This window comes from Blennius ocellaris (assembly GCF_963422515.1).
Source record: "Blennius ocellaris genome assembly, chromosome: 1".
NCBI lineage: Eukaryota > Metazoa > Chordata > Actinopteri > Blenniiformes > Blenniidae > Blennius > Blennius ocellaris.
Window position 1 is genome coordinate 9762651 of NC_137650.1, and position 22989 is coordinate 9785639.

At 42.9% G+C, this 22989-nt stretch overlaps 1 protein-coding gene across 1 annotated transcript in view; it reads right to left on the reverse strand.

Moving 5' to 3' along the window:
- fto (FTO alpha-ketoglutarate dependent dioxygenase) overlaps positions 1–22989 on the reverse strand; it is a gene marked incomplete at its 5' end in the record, with an annotated part of 134824 nt that overhangs the window by 91799 nt on the left and 20036 nt on the right. Inside the window, 6 exon segments of the mRNA XM_080497360.1 lie at positions 924–1043; positions 8488–8631; positions 9078–9157; positions 13807–13932; positions 16987–17992; positions 18168–18245. Of these exon segments, the coding sequence (XP_080353486.1) occupies positions 924–1043; positions 8488–8631; positions 9078–9157; positions 13807–13932; positions 16987–17992; positions 18168–18245 (1554 nt within the window).

Genomic DNA, 22989 nt, shown 5'->3' on the forward strand with positions numbered 1-22989 from the left:
TCTGGATGTTAAAGGCACACACACGCACCCGCACACACACACGCGCGCACCCACACACCAACACACACACACAAGCGCGCACACACACACACACACACAGACCAATACCTGCTTGGTCTCACTTTCTTTCTTTTGCCCCCAGAGAGGTTCTATACACAGTCCCTCTGTCATAGCTCAATTTCAAAGTGTGTGTGTGTGTGTGTGTGTGTGTGTGTGTGTGTGTGTGTGTGTGTGTGTGTGTGTGTGTGTGTGTGTGTGTGTGTGTGTGTGTGTGTGTGTGTGTGTGTGTGTGTGTGTGTGTGGCACATATGTACTGAGCACGGCTGTGACTAAGGTGACTTAATTATGAGTCTGACATTACTAAGTGATTCCTTTACAGTGGTGTCTAACTAATAGCTGCGAGCCCACGTTCCTCTGTAATAAAAAAAAACTTCTGCCAGGCTACGATTAAACACATGACACATCCTTAATAATGGAGGCTGGAGAGAAGTTAGACAATCCATCATGTGCTTTTTAACACTCCCACCCCTGTGAGGAGCTTTTATTGGACAGGAGAACACTTGTGTAGTTTGTTTAAGAAGCACAAGCAAAGGCATGTTGAGCATTTAGAAAGGTGAAAACGCTTATTATTCCATGACAGAGCGCCTCCGCTAGCCAGGAAACTTCTCGTGATGTTGGGAAATTGTATGACCTGGAATAAAGATTATAGCTTTAAAAATAATATTTTGGTAAGGGTACCAGTATTTTGATGGAGTGTGTTTGGGACACACAATAGCGCGCACAATTGTTTAGTTTTTTTTTCTCCAAATGACAAGTGGTTAAATGAAAGACCAAGTCTATTTGAAACCTCTATAATATGCAGTTCAGAAGGAAATGCAGTTAATTGACCTCTAAAGGATTACAGAGTGTGAGTCTTGTCTTACCATGGTCTCCATGAGCCTCCAGTCCCTCTCCAGCTGCTCCATCGGTCTGGTCCACCAGCTGCAGAAACGGGCGTAACGCTGGCCCTGAAACCAGTACTGCCGCAGCCACTCGAACTCCACCTGCACCCAACACACACACACACACATACACACACACACACACACACGGGAAAACTATTACAGAAAACTATCATATAAATCTAGTGAGGAATTTTATAGTCTGGTGATAAGAGCTTTTAGTAGTTCATGACTTTGTAGTCCAGAAGCTAAAAGTATATATATCGACACTAAAATTCATTAAAAAAAAAAATACAGAAAAATACTGAAAATACCCTATATTACCTATTATTATGGCCATTGCTAAAATATATGAACAATAAGTCTTTATTATGATTTAAGTGCAAAAAGGCTACTGTATAATTTGCACAGAATTGTCCTATCTTTGTTTATAAAACCTGCTATTTGCATAAAAGTGTATAAATATACCTAAAATACCCCAATATGTCTGGCCTTCCAACCGACAAGAAAATACCAACTAATTAACAAACTCATCCATGTTTTTGGCCATAAAAACAAACATGACATTCCGTATCTCGTGAATTCTTCCACATATTATATATCATAAGATCATTTTAAAATACCAACACTCTCCCAAGGGGTGCGACAGAGAGAATTCCAGTGCTGCCCAACACAAAGGGTCCTCAGTGACAGGATGAACAAATCCAGCCTCCTGAACGACGGGACGCACACACGGTAGACGCACATGCCAACATGGATGTTTGTTCACACACAAACACCTTGGAGCCGGCACACCTGAGAGCTCCGCCCTCTTCCTCCCTCTCCTCCCTCCTTCCCCTCTCCTCCCGCTCCGTCTGGAGATGACAGTCTCTGCTGCCGAGCCGCTCCCCTCTCCTCCACTGGGAGTGTTTTTGTTTCCTGCTCGTTTGAAGTGCTGATTTAATCCTCGCAAGGATGCTTCACGTAGCCAGGTGTAGCCTATCTGTTTCTAAATGTGTCGTTCCGCGTGTGTGCATTTTCGCACGTTTGTGTCGGTGCCGTTTGCGCGCCGCCGTGTTTGTGCAAGGGGCTTTGTTAATGTCTGTGCATACAATTGCCGAACGTGTATGTCAAAGATTGCCCCAACTGCCGCCAACATAATCGCGAGGCGCAGTGACTTGCCCTCCCCCAAAACGTCCTACAAAGCATCATCCAGCCAAAACAATGCACACTGCAGTTCACACTGACGTAGACAACTGTACAACAACAAAATGCAGTTGCATACAATGGTGTGCATATCAAACGGGACGGCGGGGAAACTATTGTTCCTTTTCAGCAAACTATTTTGTTTATTGTTCCTCAAACAGAGCATTAAACCAAAGTACACCGCCGAGCCTTTTCACAGCTGGGAACACGCAAACAGTTGCAACAAGGTTTCAGCATAATAATTCTGTCTATGAGCTCCCGCAAAATAGAAAAAAAAAATGCTCTTTTGGATTCGAGTTTTTCTTCCCCACGAATGTGTCTTGTACATGTTTATCCATTCATACGATACAGATGTTTTGAAAGCCAGTCATCGACTGTAACGCAATCCTGTCTCCATGAAATGGGAGTTATACAACTGAGGCAGAGTTCACACTTGTGGCGTGCTGCTTCAGTCCAGACCAAATTTGAAAGGAAAACAACAAACTTTGGATTGTTTTCTGATTAGTTGTTGTGCTCAGACTGCCAATTTTTTTTTTTTTTTTAATCCGAAAATGTAACAAAGTGCAAGCTGGATTTTTGTTATTACCACTGCATTACATTTATACACAATAGAGCCACTTATCAATATGTGTTGTAATGTTAATGTTGAAATAATTAAGAAACTTTCACAAGGTGACATCTTACTTGTATTTATTCTTTTGTATATGAGAGACTCAAGTTGCTACCAGGGCACTAGTTTCATTGGTAATGTTGCATCATCATCATATGTTTATGAGCATCGAGTGCTGCACTCCTAAACCCAACAAGCCCGGGCCAAGACATACATTATGTGAGTAATGTTCTAAAAATTTCACAACAGAGCTGTTTGCTGGGCTAAATGCAACGCAGAACATGTAGTGGGGGTAATTCACTTAGTGACGAACTCCTGAAATCTTAAAGAATACATACAAATACCAACAACAAAGATCATCTACAAGAGCATGAGTGTTCTTGTTTTTAAAAGGGTCTCTGTCTACTGAGCTGTTGAATGGCAGCGTTCTACTTCAAGGTGCATTAACAACACTATTACCACAGGGTTTCCTACAATCTGACCAAACCTGAAAAAAAACAAAAACAATTATTTTTGTTCATTTTAAGTTCAGAGTGCTTTGTCTGTGCATATTCTCATTTTTCCTGAGAGAAGGCATCCCAAAACAATCCAATTTGTTCAATTGGACTTGGACACATTGTCTTTGAAAGTCTTTCATGAAGACTTCCACCCTATAAAAATCAACAACATTTCACACCATGTTTTAGAATGAGAATAAGAATCGTCTTTATTGTCGTTGTTAAAAACAAAAACATTTTAACAAGGTCTCCACTCTGGTTTCGCAGAGCAAAAGTTGGCTTTGAGTTGGTTTTGATCCAAAATATCCGTTTGTTTGTTCAAAGGGGAATGAAAATTGCAATGGGACATGAAACCTTAGCATGAGCATCCAATAAATCTTTGGAATTTTTGTAATTGTAATGAAATGTGCCACCTGAGCTTAGGATATGTACTTTTAATTTTAGAGCTTATTGCTCATTTTAAACTATTATATTATTAGTAAATGATTACTGCAAAGTACATTTTCAATTCATATTTCAAATGTTTATTAATTGTCAGACGGGCTGGATTTTACCCTAAACCTAAATGGATTTCAATTTCGCTGTAACTAATGCTTGAAATAAGTATTGAACGATTCCAAAAGTATTGGCTCAATGTAATTGGTCCCATTATTTAATCCCATATATCACGTTACCATGGTTACACACAATAGTTAGTTACAGATGACACAACCATACAAACAATCAGAGGGGGGTATTTAAACATTGAATCACAACAAAACAAAAAGCAACCTAACGTTTCCATGTAATTCTGAACTCAAATTTTCTTTCGTATGAAGTTACCGCCAATTATGTTCGGCGTATGATATGTTATGATGCAACTGCTGCTGTCGTTACTGCCCCGTATCATAAAGCGGGTATCCTACCATCAAGCCCAACCCCCAAAAGATAGCGGAACTATTTACACAAACAACCTGAGTGAAGTCTGTCTTGGGGAGAGACGCTGAGCACAGAATCATCCTGCCATTTACTTCCCAAAGGCTCTGATCACAGCAGGGATGACATGCAAGGACTGGGGCATGTCAGGGAGAATACACAGCCAGTGGCAGTGCTCAGCAGCCTCTCAGTCACTCCATACAACCCGCCCTTCAAAGAAATGTCATCCTTTATGGTCCCTTCAACACACTCCAAATCCACTCCCCTTCGATCGCTAACAGCTCAAACACACAACAAAGCCGCGAGCGCCGATATCGGACGTCCTTTTCCTCGCAGTCTGTCCCTCCCTCTATCTCTCTGATTGTCTGCCTGTCCTTTAGTGAGAAGAAACCAACCTGTGTCTGCTTTGAGCCGACATGGCTGCCCGTCCCCTGCTGCGCGGCCCAGTAGCTGCCACAAAGCAGGCCGTCTAAAGCGACTGAGGAGTGCCGGCTACATGGCATTTGGAGTCTGGCCACCCAGCTGAGAGTTACCAGGCGGGGAACTCTGACTAAATGCCACCTATCCAGGCAGACAGATCGAAAGTGTGTGCGAGAAAGAGAGAGAGAGAGAGAGAGAGAGAGAGAGAGAGAGAGAGAGAGAGAGAGTGGCTGTTAGGCCTAGTTTTTCTCTGAGATGGCGTTGGGGGAAGCGAGAGGGGAGCGAGTGACTCCCCTGTGGCAGTCGCTGTCATCTCTCCAGGTGATGGACACACTAACTACACATTAGCCTCACATTAGTCGACTGGCCGCCCACTGTGGTAACTCTGGAGCTAAAGCCGCGTAGACCCCTTCGTTTTTTTTTTGTTCTCCCTCAGGTTAATGAGGCGCAATTTTTTTTTATTATATTTTTTTTGTTTTTTTCCCACACCTTCACGCTATTCCCTGAGCGGGTCCAATCAATTTCCGGGGCCTGGGCCCCGAGGTGAGAGCTGATGAGAGTATGATCGATCCCACTCTGCCGTCCTCTGTTTACCTTTCCCGGCCTCCTCACACATCAGCCAGGATAACTGCTGCCCCCAGCTTTCTGTGAACCACCAGGCATGCAATTTACACTCATCATACACTTTTCAGACAAGTCATACAGCAGCTAGATTACGTTGTACATGCACATATTGCCATATACATTTAAATTCATATCTATATATATATATATACGTCTAGCCATTGGTGTGTCAAATCGTGTTGTTTTTCTTCTTAAATTTCACTGGAGAGGAGTTTCTTCATATAAACAATTCTAAAATTTGAAAGCGGCTGGAAACGCGGAAGGCTACGTCTTTATATAGCACAGCAGTCAATAAACATCCGCTTTCAGAACATTTTATCAAAGGTGGTCAGACACACTGATCATTACCAACCCAATAAATAATCCTGCAAAATAAACTGAAGAAGATGCCTCACTCAAAAAGGGGGCTAAACAGATAAATACAACAGGAAGGCACTTTTATATATTTAGCTTTTATATCACTGTGAAATTTCCGCCTTCAGGAAAGGTGTTCCAAATCCGAGCACAGACCCGAGAGCCCGGAGAGACACCTCAGTCCACAAACACAGGCAAGCGGAAGGTCACACACACCTGCTTTCACACAGTTTACTTTCTGACTGAACATGTGGGAAAACCTTGTCCCTCCCTTCAATATTTACTGTAGAAGTGTGGAGGGGGACTGGCATCATTAGAACGGGTCCCTCAGGGCACTCTGTCACACACCCACCTGGGATGTGACACAGTGGCTTTAAATGAAACAAGACACTTGTGCCTGGGATTAGCATTTCAAAGCCAAACGTGCACCACTACCCCCGCCACGTAAGACAGGAGGTAAGATTAAAAGGAGACAGCGAAAGGAAACGCGCTTAACAAACAGGTGGGATCTTCGCTTTTCCTCGTCTCTGTCTCCGTGTCCCATCAAGCCCCGCTTCAACCCGATACCCCGCCGCCCTCCGTCGACGGCAGACGCTTCGTTTTATCAGGGTCGGACCCCGCCCCGTGATCCCCTCAACAACTGGCTATGTTGTACGATATTCATGGAAACGTCAGGCGCCGGGAGCTCTACTGCTGTTTAGCACGTTTCTTTTTTTTTTTTTTAAGAGGAAAAGGCCCATAAGGCGCAGCTCAGGTCAGGCTGCCTGCGTGTCTCAGGCTTGTTCGCTCCTCGGTCGTCCATGTCAAACACGACCTGCGCAATATGCACCCTCAAAGCGCCAAAGCAGGCCGCCATCATAAATAACTCTGCCAACAATACATCATTTAAGTGGGTGTTCTGCTCTTGTGGGCAACTCCAAACAAATGGCCCCATCGATCATTGCGAATGCCAGGTAGGGTAGGCTGGAGCCTCTGAGAGCACAACCCCCCCCAATCCACTCCTTAGTTAAACACTCACACATACATACACACAAACATACACCTGCTCCATTGCAAATGGCGTCCCATTTTCCTAAATAACCCCTCCTAGTGGGGGCCTATACTTGGTAATCCTGTGGTGCTATGCGGCAAAACTAGCAGGTGTTGCTAGCTCAACTAGCACAGCAGTTCTCCCGACACAGACGGCCCTATTGTTTGGCAGTGCTGAATAATTAATATGGTCTACAACCTTTAAACAACCTTACGTCAGACTCATCTGTCATGGCATCCTGCTGAGAGGGCTCGGGCGCTCGCGCCGGCTTGGATGTGCACTCTGGGCCCAGGGGTGTGAAAGAGGGGGGAGAGGTGAAGTGCTATATTAACTGTTGGCCCGCGGCAAAGCTAGCACGGGAGGCCGGTGGCTCTGCAGACAGCCTCTCACGTTCCTCTCGTTTTGACCTCACTCCATCCCTCAGTACACCAAGCCAGCATCACTCATTGTGCCGTTTGAAAAGGGGGGTTAGGGAGGGAGGGAAGGGGCACGACTCCCATCTTTAGGAAACATATGGAGAGGCTATTGCTTTACGATCCATCACAGGCCCGGACAAATGAGAACAACCTGGATTTCATATTGTCGGCATTTCCCTGAGCAGAAACAACAAGGTAAGTAGAAGGTGGATAGCGGGTGAGCTCCCATTTTGCCATTTATGAAGCTTTAACCTGCTGTCAGGCTACTCCCGCTCTGAGCTGCGTCTCCGGATGCAGAGAAAATAAAATCAGACGACAGTTAAAACTCATCTTTAAGCCACAAATTACTGAGAGTCCTGAAATTCAAACTTTCATTGATCATATTTTCCAGAGTATAAGCCGCTACTTTTTCCATAAGCCTTGAACCCTGCGGCTTAAATAATGACGTAGCAAAATTTTTGATTTTTATGTGTTAACGAGCTTCATGCCGCCACAAAGGTGATGCGTTCAGTGCATCACGTAACTCCGACCTTCCCTTTTTTTATATTTATATATATATATTCAGGTGCACTTAATAGTCTAGACTAGACGATACCAAATTCTTGTCATTGACTGAAATTCATTTCACAAATGTGAACGCAAACCAGGTCTGACTAACAAGACAAGGTGCATCACATCTCATCCATAATCTGTTGGATTTAATTACACCGTTGTACCACCACTGTTGCTTTTTGAAATAACATTTCTTGAAATTTCATTCAAAAGAGACAGAAGGCAAATTGCAGATACTGAATATTGAAAAAGTTGTACAAATAATCATCCAAAATGTAAAAGCACATTTAAATGGGAACATTAGAAGCTTCAGTTATATTCCGGCTGACTAAAGCAAAACTTGTTATGACATTGTCCCAACTATAGATGAGTCGTCAGCCACCTGCTGTATTTCTGTCTCCTGGACTGTATGCAAATAGTGTGCAAAATTTACATAATGTAAAACATACAAGTGCATGTTTGCCTTGAGATACAAATGACTCTTTAATTAGCTCTCTTGAAATTATCTAAAGTATTATGAGAGAATACTTCTTGCTGTTCTATATAACAAGTAGAGCGGATGCTGTCCGGATGAAATCTCACTGTGTTTACAGACGGTTCTTAGTTGTGTTTAACCTCTGTGAAGTACCAGATGGATGAGGATTACTCAGTACCGTTCAGATTGTGTCGGCGAGGTTCTTAGTCACGCACGAATGCATGAAAACTTCTGAAGACTGGCACGCTACAGTCGAATTTAGTTTGGCACAAACTGCATTGTCCAGTCTCATTCGTGGAGTGCAAATATAGAAAAAAGCAAAACAAAACAAGCCGACAGGTCTCCACAAATCTAACACCAGCACTGCCTTGGCGGTAACAATAATGCAAGTTAAGAAAAGAAAGTAAAATAAGCTAAATCCACACGTTCACAGATACATTTGCACAAGCAGAAGTGCGTGCCCCCCACCTCATTGTGAATCTCCTCACAGTGCTGTAGTGTTGTCGGCAGCCGGGCCAGCAGGCTGTGGGAGCCTGTCTCGGGGTCAGTGTGCAGGTTGGACAGGGCCTCTTGGCACCGCGACTGGATGTAGGTCAGGGTCCCACTGGAACACTGAGGAGAGCAAGACAGAGCCAGCGTACGCCACTGAGAGCTCGGGTTCAACCGAGGGCCTGAGCGTGTTCGTCAGAAGACGAGGACAAACTTAAAGCTGCAGCCGTGGAAAAAAATAAAACAAACAAAAAAAAAACCTGATAACAGAATGCTAGGAACTCATTAACATTGTTCAAGGATATGGATGATTGTATTTTTTGTTTGTTTATTCTATTAAATGTACCTAACCCCTTTGAGTTTAAAATGTTTTCTGTCTGAATAAATGTTAAATGGGTTGTAAAAAGCAACACTCAACAGCACAGCACTGGACATTATCTCTTTACCCCCGAAACGGCACCTTCCATGCTTCTTAATGAAACCAGAGGAGCCTGTTGGCACGGCATACAGCTTTCTCACAACACATCGGAAACACCGCGTCCTCCCTTTTAGTCCTGCTGACTTCTCACCTCGGCCACTCGGTGCGTGGAGCTGAAGCGTGCGGCGTCGCCGGCAAGGACACAGTGCTGGTGTGTGCTGTTCAGGTCATCTGGCGGGATACGGATGAGACAAAAACTCTAAGAATTCGCCACACAATGCCAGTGAGAATCATCAAATAAAGAGCTCGGGTGAGTAAACACGTGCAGGAACCAGGCGAGACAGGAGTGTAAATCTCATTTTGATTGTGTGGTTTTGATTAATTACGATAAAGAAGTGAGCGGACCATAAAAGGAGAAGGAGAGATTACAATGGAAAAACAGATGAGTGAAGCAAACGCGACAAGTAAATCATCTTGTACCCTCAGACAGAGCGCGTTCGGTCCAGCGTCGCATCAGATAGAATGAGCGGCATTGTACTATAATTTTAATTACCAAACAAAACCAGATCGCGCTCAATCTGTCAAGATGGAAGAGCCATACCAACAAACATTTGTCCAATATCACACAAGCTTTACAAAGAGGCCTTACTGCTGTTTCCTGTGTATCCCTCCATGTGTTTCTTTGTGTGTATAGATGTTTCTCAGCTCTGCCATTATTTGCCTCGTACCAATAATTAATTTAGCCATGACAGAGCTGTCATTCACAGCACATGTGCATATTTACACCCGCCTTGAGCAAGAGTACACCGGCTAATGCCCGTGATTTGAAAGTCAAACAGCCAAATGCTTTGGGAGGAGGATATTATTGTTTGGTGGGAGGGAAAAAAAAAAAAAGCTGGTGACAAACAAAACAACTTGCCGGTGTTTTCTTCACCCTGATGAGATTGTGAAGGATTAGGTCTCTGGGCAGAATTACTCTGCGTCTTTAAAACTGTTTATATCCAATAACAAATTATCTCCATCAATCTGCTCTTTTCTTGGCGCGTCTGATGCGTCAGTGGGATCAGGAGGGAGTCGAGGCAAACTCGATAACTGTAATAAATATTTATCTTTCTTTCAACCCCTGTGCCTGCTGCCACTTGTCCTCCTTTTCCAGGAAGCAGGCTTTTAAATATATTGGGTCAACTCTTTTCTCCAGTCACTACCCCCCCCCCCCCCCCCACCCCTGTGCATTGGGAGCTGGAAATCTGATTATTGAACAGGCCTGGTGTCAAGACTTGCATTGTTCTTTTTTAACCACTGAAATTCCATTTGGGTGGAAATGATGGTGATTCAATTTGCCGGCAGCAGCTCAGGCATTAGCAGTTCAAAAGGGCCACTCGCCAACAAATGGTGCTGAAAATACATTAAGGTGTCTGTGGTTATACACCGTCGTAGTTTCCCTTTTAATACCACAAAACTACTTATCATATGGTGTGTGTGCCACTCAAACACAGGTACAATATATTTTAACACTTGGTTTCGGTGGCGGCGGTGCATGTTTGGGATGTTTCAGGGGGACATCTCCACCCTCCGACAAATGCAGAACTGCATTCTTTCCTGCACGTGTGCGATCGTGTGCTTTGTTGCGCACGCGACTCGGGAGCAAATTTATAGGTGAGTGCATATGTTTGCTCATTGTGCCAAGTATTTAATTCAGGTAGACCCAACAAAGCGACAGACGGCCCGAGGACCGCGCGAGCCGCTATCGTTGCGGAGCAGTTGGCCTCTCAAGGGCGTACTCACCAAGTGGAGCATAAATCCCCACTGATCCGCGACAGTCAAGTCCCATTAGAATGGTCTGCACAACGGCCCATCACTCTATTATCATGGCTGGCCTGAAACTGACTGTTCTATTGTAAATCTTATCCAGCAAAAGGAGGTCGGCTTCAAGCCCTGTCAAGCTGAATATTAGGTACAGACACTGCTGCTCTCGGATGAAAACATAGCTTCTTCAAAGAGCCGATGTCAGGAATTCATTAAAACCTTCCTTTTTCTGACTTGTTACTGGCCTATTTTAAATTATTCAACCCAATTTAACATTATGTGTACACACAGACAGGATAATAATGGAACTATAACACTCAATCAGAACATTTAAGTTCCTTTTATATAAATTACAATGCATTGAATTTCTAATCTCATAATTTGCCTCTGAAAACCACCACATTATTATTTATTGACCGATTATCTCGACACAAACTGCAACAGTAGCCATAAATTGATAACAGACAATTACATTTTGATATCCATCTTTTTTAAAAGCTTAAATTCTCCCGATAATGCTTCTTAAATATCAGTATTTTCCAGTTGTTTTAACCTACCATCATAATAGACATTAGAAGCTACATGTCAGGCTTGGGAAACATTTGTCTGCAATCATATAAACAGTCTGTTTTTCGAAAACAAGCAAACACAAAATCAATATTAGAAATAAGCATGGGTTGATGACCTAGTAACCACCTTCACACTCCTGACAGATAGTAAGACTTCTGAAGGAGTTGGTCTGTTTGTTAAAGGAGCTTAGAGCTTAAGGAGGCAGATATAGGTGAATCTAGATTGTGGAGGAAAGCAGCTTATAGAATTTACACATTTTCTGGATACTGTCAAAACAGTGATTGTTCACATTCTGCTTGGACAATGATTAATTCACAAACCAATATTTTCAAAAGTTGCAGGTAGTTTAATGTTCTGCACCTGTGAAACACAGTTTGTTCATCCACATGTGCACTTTTAATATTTAATGTTTCACCTTTCGGTCTACAGGATATTTTCTGAATTTTTTTTTCCAAATCAGAGCAACAATTATTCACCACCCAAGACCATATTTTCACACATTTCTTTAAGACTGGTCACCATACTACAGCATTTATCAAGTATAGTTTCTCTCAAATAAAGCCAAGAGGAGGTTCAAATTGTTGGGGGGATCAAAATAACTGGCTGTGCATGATGCCAATAAGTGTCATACGACAATCAATTAAATCAAATAAGTTTGATTGCAATTTTCAAAATGCTTGTTGCCATAAACTGTCAGACGACAAAACAACAAACAAAGATTTTAAACTTTTGTTAGTCATATGACAAGTTTTGGATTAAATTTAAAGATTTTTTTTTTAGATACAAGTTTGTTGAAATAATCAGATACTAAGGGAACATTTGTCTTTGTAGAGATTTTATGTGACTAAATTAAAATTGCTAAAATATTTTAGAGGTCCAAATTAGTTTCATAAATTTGAAAAAAATATTTAATTGTGATGACCTCTGAAAGTAAATGTACATTAAATCCACCAGTAATTTACCTTCCATAATCACATATTATAACTTCAGCAGTTTGTAAGGTTTGAGGTCCAACAACACAAAATTAATCTTAACAAAAATCCACAAATGGAGCCGCACAAATAAAGTCCAGCTTGTCCTCCCGAGTCATGTTTCATACAGGCCTATGGATCAAATCGGTTCCACCACCCTGCCTTCACATTCTGGACACGGTGGAGAAAACGTTTCCAAAAGCTGAAAGATGTTGTAAATCCCTGTATTTTATGGAATGCATCAGGATTGTATTGTATTTCTGACTTTGACATTTATGCAGTGCACACGTGTGAGTTCAGTGTCTCCGTAAGAAAGAAAGAAAGAAAGAAAAAAAAAACAAACAAACACTGACACATGCTATTGTATACCAGATGGATATAGGTTGTTTGCTCCTGCAGGGATCAAACCGGTGATCTTTTAATCACAAGAAAGTCTCTCTAATCACTAGGTCAAACACATTTTTTATCACATATGTAAGCAGCTACCAGAATGGATGGTAAAGAGCAAATAATGAGGGAATAAGGAATTTCATTTCGTATATTGACTTATACATACGTATATATTGCACATTTATGCAGTGTGGAATGCAAGCTAACACGTGGAGAGGTGCAGTTTGGGACAAGTGAGACAGTTTGAACCAGATGAGCTGCAGGTCTGACGAAAAGCAGCTAATGAGGAAATTAAACCGAAAAGAATAGTCGAGGGTAAAATAACGAATAGACTTGGTAGAGCCTGTAAATAACACAGTAAAATATTTTGTCTAGCTACAGATACACAGGGCATGATTTACCCTCAGATTTTATTACAAAAAGAAGAGTAATCTATCAAGCAGTTGGAGACAAGACTTACACAAGACTGTGCTTTATGTCCATCCTTATATACTTATGAAAGCAAAGTGCCTTTAAAAAAACAATAAATCCCCCGGCCATCCAACGAGGGGTCCTAACTTCTTGTACATCGTAACACAAGCTTCTTCTACGATATGGATAAATGTCCTTCCACTCAGAAAATATGAGAACGCTTGGAAGGGCCCATGGGACCGCAGAGAGGAGGGTGGAGGTGTCTGCTGCAGCCAAAAGCATTAAAGCCATGATTTACACCCCTGTGGCTCTCTGTCTATTCTCCCCATAGAGACATAGTCAGCGATGGGTCACAGGACGTCAAAAAATAACATTTGGTTTTCCTAACCTCGGTAATGCACACAATTTCATGGAACCTTAAAGCTCTGTGTGAAGGCCAAGTAACCTCTCTCTCACACACACACACACATACAGATCGGCTCAGTTTCTAACGCAGAGAGAAGTGGGAGAAGAGGACAGGGCATGAAAGTGGGAGTGAAGTGCATCCTGCTGGCATGGGTCATTTGGGACAAAAGTACAAGAGACGCTCAAATGGGGAGTAATAAAAGTGTTTCCTTCCCTTTGAGTGAGACACGAATGCGGTTCAGCTGTGCACGCTACATGTTTACACGTGTGCGTGTGCGTGTGTGTGTGTGTGTGTGTGTGTGTGTGTTTACAGCGAGACTTCAGTACCTCTCATGTAGTAGCAGTCTCCAGACTCCAGCGGCAGGATCAGGCCAGGTGTGTGGATGTCCCAGGCTACCTTCAGCCCAATCCTCCAGCATGCCTTCTCGCCGCTGCCTCCCTCACTGCTCTCACCTGTCAGTCATACACAGCCCAGCTCACTGTACCATTTGCATATCACATTCATATTCACATTTTGGGCCTCGGGTTGACAGTTTCACCCGGTTGAATATACCGAGTGCAAACCTGCAGTGCGCTTACGCTTATTTGTGTATTATTAGATTCCAATGGCGGCTATTTAAAACCACACTTCTTATATGTCCGGAACAAGTGGGTAATGCAGTGTGAAAACAATATCCATACATCACCATGGATGTAGCTAGAAAATGAAATAAAATCCCATTAACTGAAGGATTAGCAGGTTTCAAAAGTAAGGAGAGCAATGATTAAATCAATACCACCCAAACAATAGATGTAAGATGTAAGCCATTGTCTCCAGAAAGTAAGAATCACTTAGCTGCTGAGCAAAGATGATACGTGTTGCTGTGGTCATATTGGCTGTTAGCACAGGATCTTTATGCTATCATTATGCCATGCAAGAGGAAATAGTTGGATAAAAGCCCCTGATGTAGTTTAGTGAGTGTGTGAGAGTCTGTTATTGGGCAGTATGTATCCTATGATATTCCTGTATCTGAGCCCCATTCAATGTAACCACCTCCCCTTGTTCTCCTCTCTCCTTCCATTCTTACATGCCATGCTAAGAAAACAAGATTTGGCGCGGCTGGCCAACACCCTTCAGCAAAATCAATACTAAAGTCTTTCCGGGCCTCTCTGCCCCACAGCTGCCTTTTCCTTTGCTCAGCACGGATAAATAGTAACTTAATTTCCAGCCATTGTGCTCTGAGAGCCAGCTAATGACAGCACTCCCCAAGGCCTCAGGAATGGTGGAAGATCATCCTCCGTGCCGGAAAATGCTCCATCGTGGCAGATTCCTTTGGATCAAAGCAGTTTGGGAAAAACACAAGTCTTGCAGCAAAATAGAAAAAGCAAAAACAAAGTAAACTAAAGCAGGTGTCACACAAGACATCATATCATTTGAAAAGTTAAATGATCTAAAGCAGTGTGATTCTCTTTTCTCAGGAACAGGCCCCTAATAATTCCACTCGCCTGGAACATCACTGCATTAAGCATTGGGATCAGACTTTCCTCACTAAAAATCCGGAGCCGTGAGGTCAGTCACAGCCAGAAGAGGCGTAGCTGCTAAGCGGGTAAAGGTGCAACGCCGGAGTGTTTGAAGCCTGTGTTCACAGGGTCAGAGTTGAAACAACTTGGAGCAAATCGGTAAAGCAGGCCTCTGGAGCAGGTGTTTCTGCTTAGAAAAAAAAAAAAAAAGCCCAATGAAAAAAACTCCCAGCTGTATATTGTGTCAGGATGTCAGAGCGGTTTGCACTGCACCTGCGCGATGCTGTTAAACAGTTTTGAGACACAGACCATGGACTGTGTGCGGAGCTGAAACGGTCGACGCTGTCGCACATGTAGTGTGACTTTAGTGAACTACAGATGCACCTTTGACTCTGGAGCCAACAGGAAAGCATTAAGTCAACATCAAGGCTCTGGGGTGAGCTGGGAATCTTCTCCCGAGCGGCTGCACTGGACATTGGATTGTCATCTATTCAGTCATCCATCCAGCTTCTCAACACTCTTCATATGAACTAAGATTTGGCCATTATCAGATATTAAAATGTGTTTATATTGTTAATGTTAATTAGTGGTGGCCTGTCAGAAAGGACATTGCTCTTCAAATTAAAAGAAAAACAGGTTCACAGGTTTCAATTTAGGAAGAGGAAGATTCATTCAACCACCAGCTGTTCGGGCTTTTCTGTAAAACTGTGCATTTAGATTTGAAGGCTGCATAAAGTGTATACTATTATATGTTTGGGGTAAATTCAATAGTCAGGTTTGTTTGAAATTGAAGACAGAAACATTTGGGGAATATTCCAAGACGTACATTAATCATTCGAATAAATAGTTTATGAAATGTAGCAGTTTAATAAGTTTGTTGTCTAGAGGCTGAACTTCGCTAAATTAGGTATTCCATTAACTCAATCAGCAAATACTATCAGCTCTGGAAAGAGTCTGCATTCCATAATTAGGAGACATCGTATCATCTATACAGTACAGTCGAGGAACACTTATCAAAGCAGGGCTCATTATTCCGTATCAGATAATTGCACATCGATCATTTCTCGGGGAAATGATTTAGATGAGATGCCGTGTGCGTGATAAGGCCTGTTTGTTATACTGCGCCATTGAGTGCATGTTAAGAGCTCAGATCCAAATGTCTGTGATCTCCCTAACGCACGGGCGTCGATAAGACTGTCAGCAGCGAACTGGTGATGACATTTGATAATGCCCTGACACTATCGCGTAGATGGATCTGATGGTTGCTGCACCAGAGGCCATGTCTACAGCTGCCACAGTGCTGCTGTAGGGCTGTAACACACAAGGTTAGCTGCGTCTGATCTACCATAAAGCGTCTGAGATAAGTGCATGGGATGAGAAAAGCTAATTTTATTTTTTGTTACTAAAATGCTAATGATTAGCATAACGTCTTTGGATTGAGCTCTAAAAATCATCCTAATTGGTAAATCCATCTGTGTCAGGTTGATTAAAGGGGTCATATTATACAGAATTCCCTTTCTAATAGTAATATGCATCCTCATAACTGGAAACGGTGCCTCAGAAGTGAAGAAAATCTGTCCTCTCTCTCCCTAGCTTGTTTCAATTTTTTAAAAGTGTGTGGTCAAACGAGCCAATCAGAAATCAAACCCTATATCGTGTTGTTGGGGGTATAGCCAATCCCAATCAAGGTAGGCCCTCCTTTTGACCCTCCCACAATTAGGTAGCTCTGGCACATGGCACCACAAGAGGAAGTACTTCCTCCTCTTCCCAAGATGTTTATGTGTGGGTGGAGCCAATCCAGCTCACACAGACACAGCAGATTCTGAACGCAGCTCCTATGATCCAATAATCCAATGGATGAAAATAAAGGAAAAGCTGGATTTGGGCTAATAAACTTTGAATACAACGTTTTTGGACCAATGAGACCCGTGTGAAAAGGTTGAAAAACGGGATCAAATGTCCCCTTTAACAAAGCTCTAAGTGTGTGGTTTTATCTGTGACCCTTACCTTTGTCATTAAGACAGCTATAGCTGTAAACAGCCACCGGTGAATGAGTGATCAGGTTCTCATCGTGGTGCCACCCTACTGCCATTTTCCCCATGCCATAGTAGGGCTCCTCCTTGAGCTGGGTGGCAGCTCCCGGGTCCATGTAGTTGAGTAGAGTGACGTTGAACTTGACCGGGCCCGTGAATACCTGTGGAGGACTGGGCTGGGAGCACCCCTGCCTGCTCAGGGGTTCGTCTCTGTCTTGTATGTGGTAATCCGACAGGCTGTGCTTTAGTTCGGTCACAGGTTTCTCGTGAGCCCCAAGTCCCACAGGTTCTGTCTCTGTGCCACTGATGCCCTTGGTGGTCCAAGCAGGACATTTCCCCTCACTGTGCAGTCTGCCTTGGGAGGATTCCCCCTCCTCTCCACTGTGCTTCAGCTCCGTCTCCCACTCCCCTTCATGTTTTGGCCCAGAACAGCCTTCTTCACTGTGTTTCGAATCAACGTCCCACTCCTCGCTGTGCTTGGACTCAGTGTCCCCCTCCTCACTCTGCCTGGACTCTGAGTCCCCTCCTTCACTATTCTTGGAGTCTTCACTGTGTTTTGACTCAGTGTCCCCCTCTTCGCCTTGTTTGGCTTCCACATCTCCCTTCCCAGAGTGTGTTAACCTGTCTCCCTCTTTCAGCTGAGACACGTCGGAGCAGAAAAAGGTGTTCAGCTCCCACAATGCTTTGCAAGCAGCTCTCAAATCTTTGTCGCAACAGTTCTGTCCTTTGACGTCGGGGTCCTCGCTGTGCCAGGGGATGGCAAAGAGCCGCGTGTCCAGATAGCGATAGGTGTGGCCCGGCTCGCCCAGCAGGGCTCGCGACACGGCGGTGAAGACATCTCGGTCCCGGACACGAACCAGATCCCTCAGGAGGCAGCCCTTTCTTCTGAGGGTGAGCAGAGCTGCCTGCACCCGGCTGTGGAGCTCAGCAGGCAACGAGCACGATCTCCTCAGCACCAGGCCAGAGTAACTGGAGTCCCACTGCGGAAGAACAATTAACTCTAACCATGACACATGAAAACATGCAACATTACTAATCAGTATGATGTATTTTCTTTTCGAGCCAAATATTTTTCAAGACAGATCAGCTGGTAGCGTAATGGAAAAGGCCCGTAAGCAGATATCATGCGCCTTTGTGGAAGCGGGGTTGACTCACCAGTTGCTGAAAGCCTCGATCTGATGGCCCAAGAAAAGGGATCTTCTGGTCGCCCAACTCCTGCAACAACCTCCTCCTCTGGAATGCAACACAATAGAACAGGCAACAAATTACTGATACATGCTTTCTACAAGCACAGAACACCGAGAACCCTGAACTCTGCATTTCTAAATTAAGACACTCATTTGTTGTGACAATGCATTTCCAAGTGAGCTAAATTCTTTTAATCCCCAATTACATCAAATTAGGACCTGAAGACAAAGAAAACAGCATGAATTAACCAGAATGCTGTATTGTTTAGATGAAGACTGGGATTACAATCTTGGCAATGGTATGCATCTGCCAACCAGTAACATTACACTTTATAGTCTTCCAGACTCATATTAAGTACACAGTTAAAGCTGTTCAAGGTATTAAAAAGTCTTTACAAACTTAGCAATACTACTAAAATGTGTCACGGACGACCGTGACCATCTATATATTCTAATAGAAACAGATCACAGTATCCTTGATCTGTCGTCTATGGCCATTCACATCCGTTTAGATGACCTTTCATGCGAAATTTGATAAATGTTTGAAGTAGAAACTTGTCTGGTATTCAGGAGAGATACTTAAAGAGGAATTGAGAAACAGCCGCAGGTTTGAGTACAAACATTTACACTGAACACACAATGGTCGTGGCTTACTATCGTCACAAGGCATGTATAAAAGAATATTTATACATTGTTGAGCTTTTAACTTTAACTACCAAGCTTTAATCAGTTTGGTGTTTGAATAAATGGGTGAAAATAAATTTCTGGGTGTAGAATTTAAAGAAACTCATTGAAGATCAACCAGAGTAACAGATTTCATGAAAATGGGAAGTCGAAATAAAAACACACGGCCTCCGGCGTATGGCTTTCTCCCATCTCATACAGGAGCAGAATATCCAAATCAAATCATGCAAACTGAAGCTGCAGGTAGGCGCAGCTTACATCAGCAAACTGCTTCAAACAAATGACGCCTTCAGAGGTGACCAAAGTATTACAGTAAAGTGGTAAGCAGTCATTTTCATGGACGTCTCCTGATTTTATGATATTGTTAAAGCCTCCGGTGGGTTTCTCGCTACCTTATAAAAGATGCCCCACTATACAGAGCTCCGTCAATAAAACCGTCAGCCTGGGCAGACGGATCAAAGTACCTTTCATTGGGCCACATTCCATTCTGACCTGTAAATCCAATGGCAACTGGCATAAAAATTATATGCCCAAATAAATTTCACAACTGCTGCTCAGCCAGGCTTCTTTCTGTATTTGAAAAAGTGCTTTGTGGGTATTGTTCTTCTCTATGTTTTTCTGGCTCCTACCTCCTTGTTTCTGCCCCAGAAAGTTAAAATGTCAAAAACAAGTCATTATCTTTTCACATCTTTCTTAAGCGTCTTAAGCAACCAAATGGTTGTAATATAAACAATCCGACAATGTGTTTTTTTTCCAGGTCAATTGACAACATAGGTCCCTACTGCAATAATAAGGCCAGAGGCCTCAGTTGGCATGCAACATGGAATACAGGATCTGGCTGGTGAAATACATTCTCACTTTTACAAGTGAAATCAAAAGTGCTGTTCATATTATTATTACAGCACAAGTATAAAAAGATGTGTCCTGACTCAAAACTCGGGGATGGATCAAATAATCCAAGCAAGCGGTGAAAGCGTGCCCATTAAAGACAGTAGGGCGGAAACACAACCCAATATCGGAGGTGGAAGAAATGGGAGGGCATCTGATCTGAGGCAGCTTGGTGAATTTACCTTCAGGGCTGAATCTTTACCTTAGGCTAGACAACACAACACCTGCTGAAAGTTTTCTTAAAGGATGCGCCTGAGTATACAGGCCTTCCAAGTTATTCTGGAACAAACAAAAACAGACCTGCAGACAGTTGGAATCTGAAAAACAAAACAACATGCACTATTCATGGCCAGACTGCATTCAAAGGCTGCAGGAAGAAATTGACAACCTGACACACATTCATTGGTGTCAAATTCGAACTCATGACAGAAGCTGAAGATATCAAGGTGAGGCTCTGGGCTACTGTTGTACGGATGTGGATCTGGGTGTATATGTGTGTTTATTGAGACTGTACAAATCCATAGCTCCATCCTGCTATCTTTTCAGTGCGCAAAAACACAATATTATTACAGTATGCTTTCTTCCTAATACACAAACCACAGCTGTGTACAAAAACATGGCTGCTATACGGCATGCCGTTTTTTTAGTTTTTTTTTTTTTAAACGCGCAGCCGGGGTAAGCGGGCGTGATGCCTCAGCCCCAATCGCAGACAACCAGAGCTGTCACACACGTGTCAAATACATCAAGCTCCTCAGAAATTCCACAGAAAAAACGAAAGACAAGAAGTTACCCGAGCCCTCTGAAGGAGATGGACTCTTGCAGTATCAGAGAACCGCTGTGTCTGTCTTCCCTGTGTCTGTGTCTGCACCTGATTCTAGAAGGGGGGGGGGGGGGGGGGGGGGGGTGGCTGCGTTTCCACTCAGACCCAAGAAACGAGATTACCAATTCCATAATAACGTGGACACTTCACGGTAGCTGTGCCAACCGTCTGTGCTGAGTGATATATCTGATGGAGATTTTTTTTTTTTTTTTCCCCCAGTTTTTAATCTCTCTCTTCCTTGATGGGATTACTCCCTCAGCCGGACTGTTTATCACAGAAAAACATATTAGGTAGAATAGAACTCAATTGGTTTGCTTTGATCTCGGCCTATAAGAGATATCAAACTGTGTACCATATATTTATTAATTTCATTTATTTCCCATCTGTGACACTTCAACGGACACTTTCTTCAAAGCGATACTCACAGAGTAGATTAATGTCCGGCGCTTAGCATCAATAGCTCAAAATAGCCAGATAACTGCACTGCTGCGGGGATAAGAACACCTCCAGTCTGACTCCTGCCGGCCCCTGAGGCTCCACTGCAAAGTACTGTATGTGCCATGACTGCTGACGGAGGACGCATGAGTCCCAGTGGGCTTGTCGAGATTTGGCTGATGCATCATAAACTGCAGATAAAAGCTTCAGTGTTCAGTAAGCTGTGTCAGTAAGCGTCACCCCAAGTAAAGAGAAGTTCTTGTGTTTTCTAGGGTACAGTTTATGAACACTCATCCTCACCATATTTTTCTTAGTTTTTCTGTGTTGGCTGATATATGGTAGAAAAATGACTCCAGTGGTTCTACTCATTGATGTTAGTGTGATATTAATTAACAAAATACCTTAAATCAAATGAGCTGCATTTACATGCATTTACATCATCAGGTATTCACTCCTACCAACGAGGAACACAAAAGAACTTTCATTTAGCACTTTGTCGTACATCAAAGCATCAACTTTTCATAAAATGTGCTGGGCCCCAAGCCTGGAGCTCCATGGACAAATCATTCTGCTTTACTCTTTGACTATTTTAAGGCTGAAATATTTAATTATCTCCTGTCCAAATAGTATCCCACTGTTTCTGACTTGATTTGTTGTCTGGGTTTACGTGACTGTTTTATCAAGTCATTTGTTAGTTTACTCTGCCTTTTGATCCTTGATCATCTTCATATTTGTTTCATTTCAGTAATATTGACTAATGGAGGATTTAATATAAGACCTTTGGACTTTCTCTCCTACACAGTAAGGCTTTATTTCTTGTATTTCTGTATTATATTCTTATTTTGTGCCAGTTTAAAAAAGAAAGAAAGAAAGAATCCTCAAATGCTGTTGGGATGGATCCAAGCCCTTTTTGTCAGATAATTATAATTTAAAGTCTTACTCTGCATATAGCACTGCACTTGAAGTTTTGGACAAAATCATATCTTTTTATCATTGTTTATGTCTATTTACATTTATAATAAATCTACATGTATTTCTTTTTGTCATGAATGCTTCTCCAAATTTAGGATAATACTGGACCTCACCCTGACCCCCTGGTTTTCCTTGACAATTGACAACTTTGTTCTATTGGAAGATATAATATCCTGATTTCACAAAACCAAAACTCATAATTTACTGCATACTGAGCCTATTCCATATTTTCCTGGCGTTATCCCCACAAAGTTTAAATGTAAAGGAAAATAGTCGCTAACTGCTAAAGATAAAAGGTATTCTCTGCAACACCCCCAGCCAAATGAGGGCAGCACCTCTGCAAATGATCTCATTTCAGGCGCCAGACACACAAAAAACACTCCTGCATGTGAAACGAGCTTTCCACAGCACCATGAATGAGGAGATGGTAGATCGCTGTGTAATAGAGCGTCGTGTTTAAACAGCGAGCCATTGAAACATGTCAGACACCCATTTCAGAACTGGTCCCTTTCTGCAAAAGTGATTGTGAATCAACAGTTTTGACAAGTCGACTGTAAAACGTCAGATTCAAACAGACAGGCTGTCCGTGTACATCAAAGGTGCTTCCTGCCTCGACTCATTTGGCACTGGATCGAAGAATGTAGAGAGCTTGTGTGAAGCGACACAGGGCGAGGAGAGGACCCGGGTGTGCCCACTCCACCAGAACATTTGTGTTTGCATGTGTGATTCTTGAATTCGTGTGAAGGAGTCTCGAATTCAGCTTTGAACTCGCAAAAACCAGACAAGACATACGTATATGAATTTCTCGATAAATACTTGCACCGGGAACCCAAAGGACGTTGGCTGATGGTAGTCAAGTGTGTCCTTTCAAAGGTCTGCGTGGGTGGAGGTCGACCTCATCTACAGGATATAATACTGACTAGAACTGTGGTGAGAAAACACGCCACCTAGGTGCCGCCACATACAAGCAGTCCCCTGACAAATAAGCCTT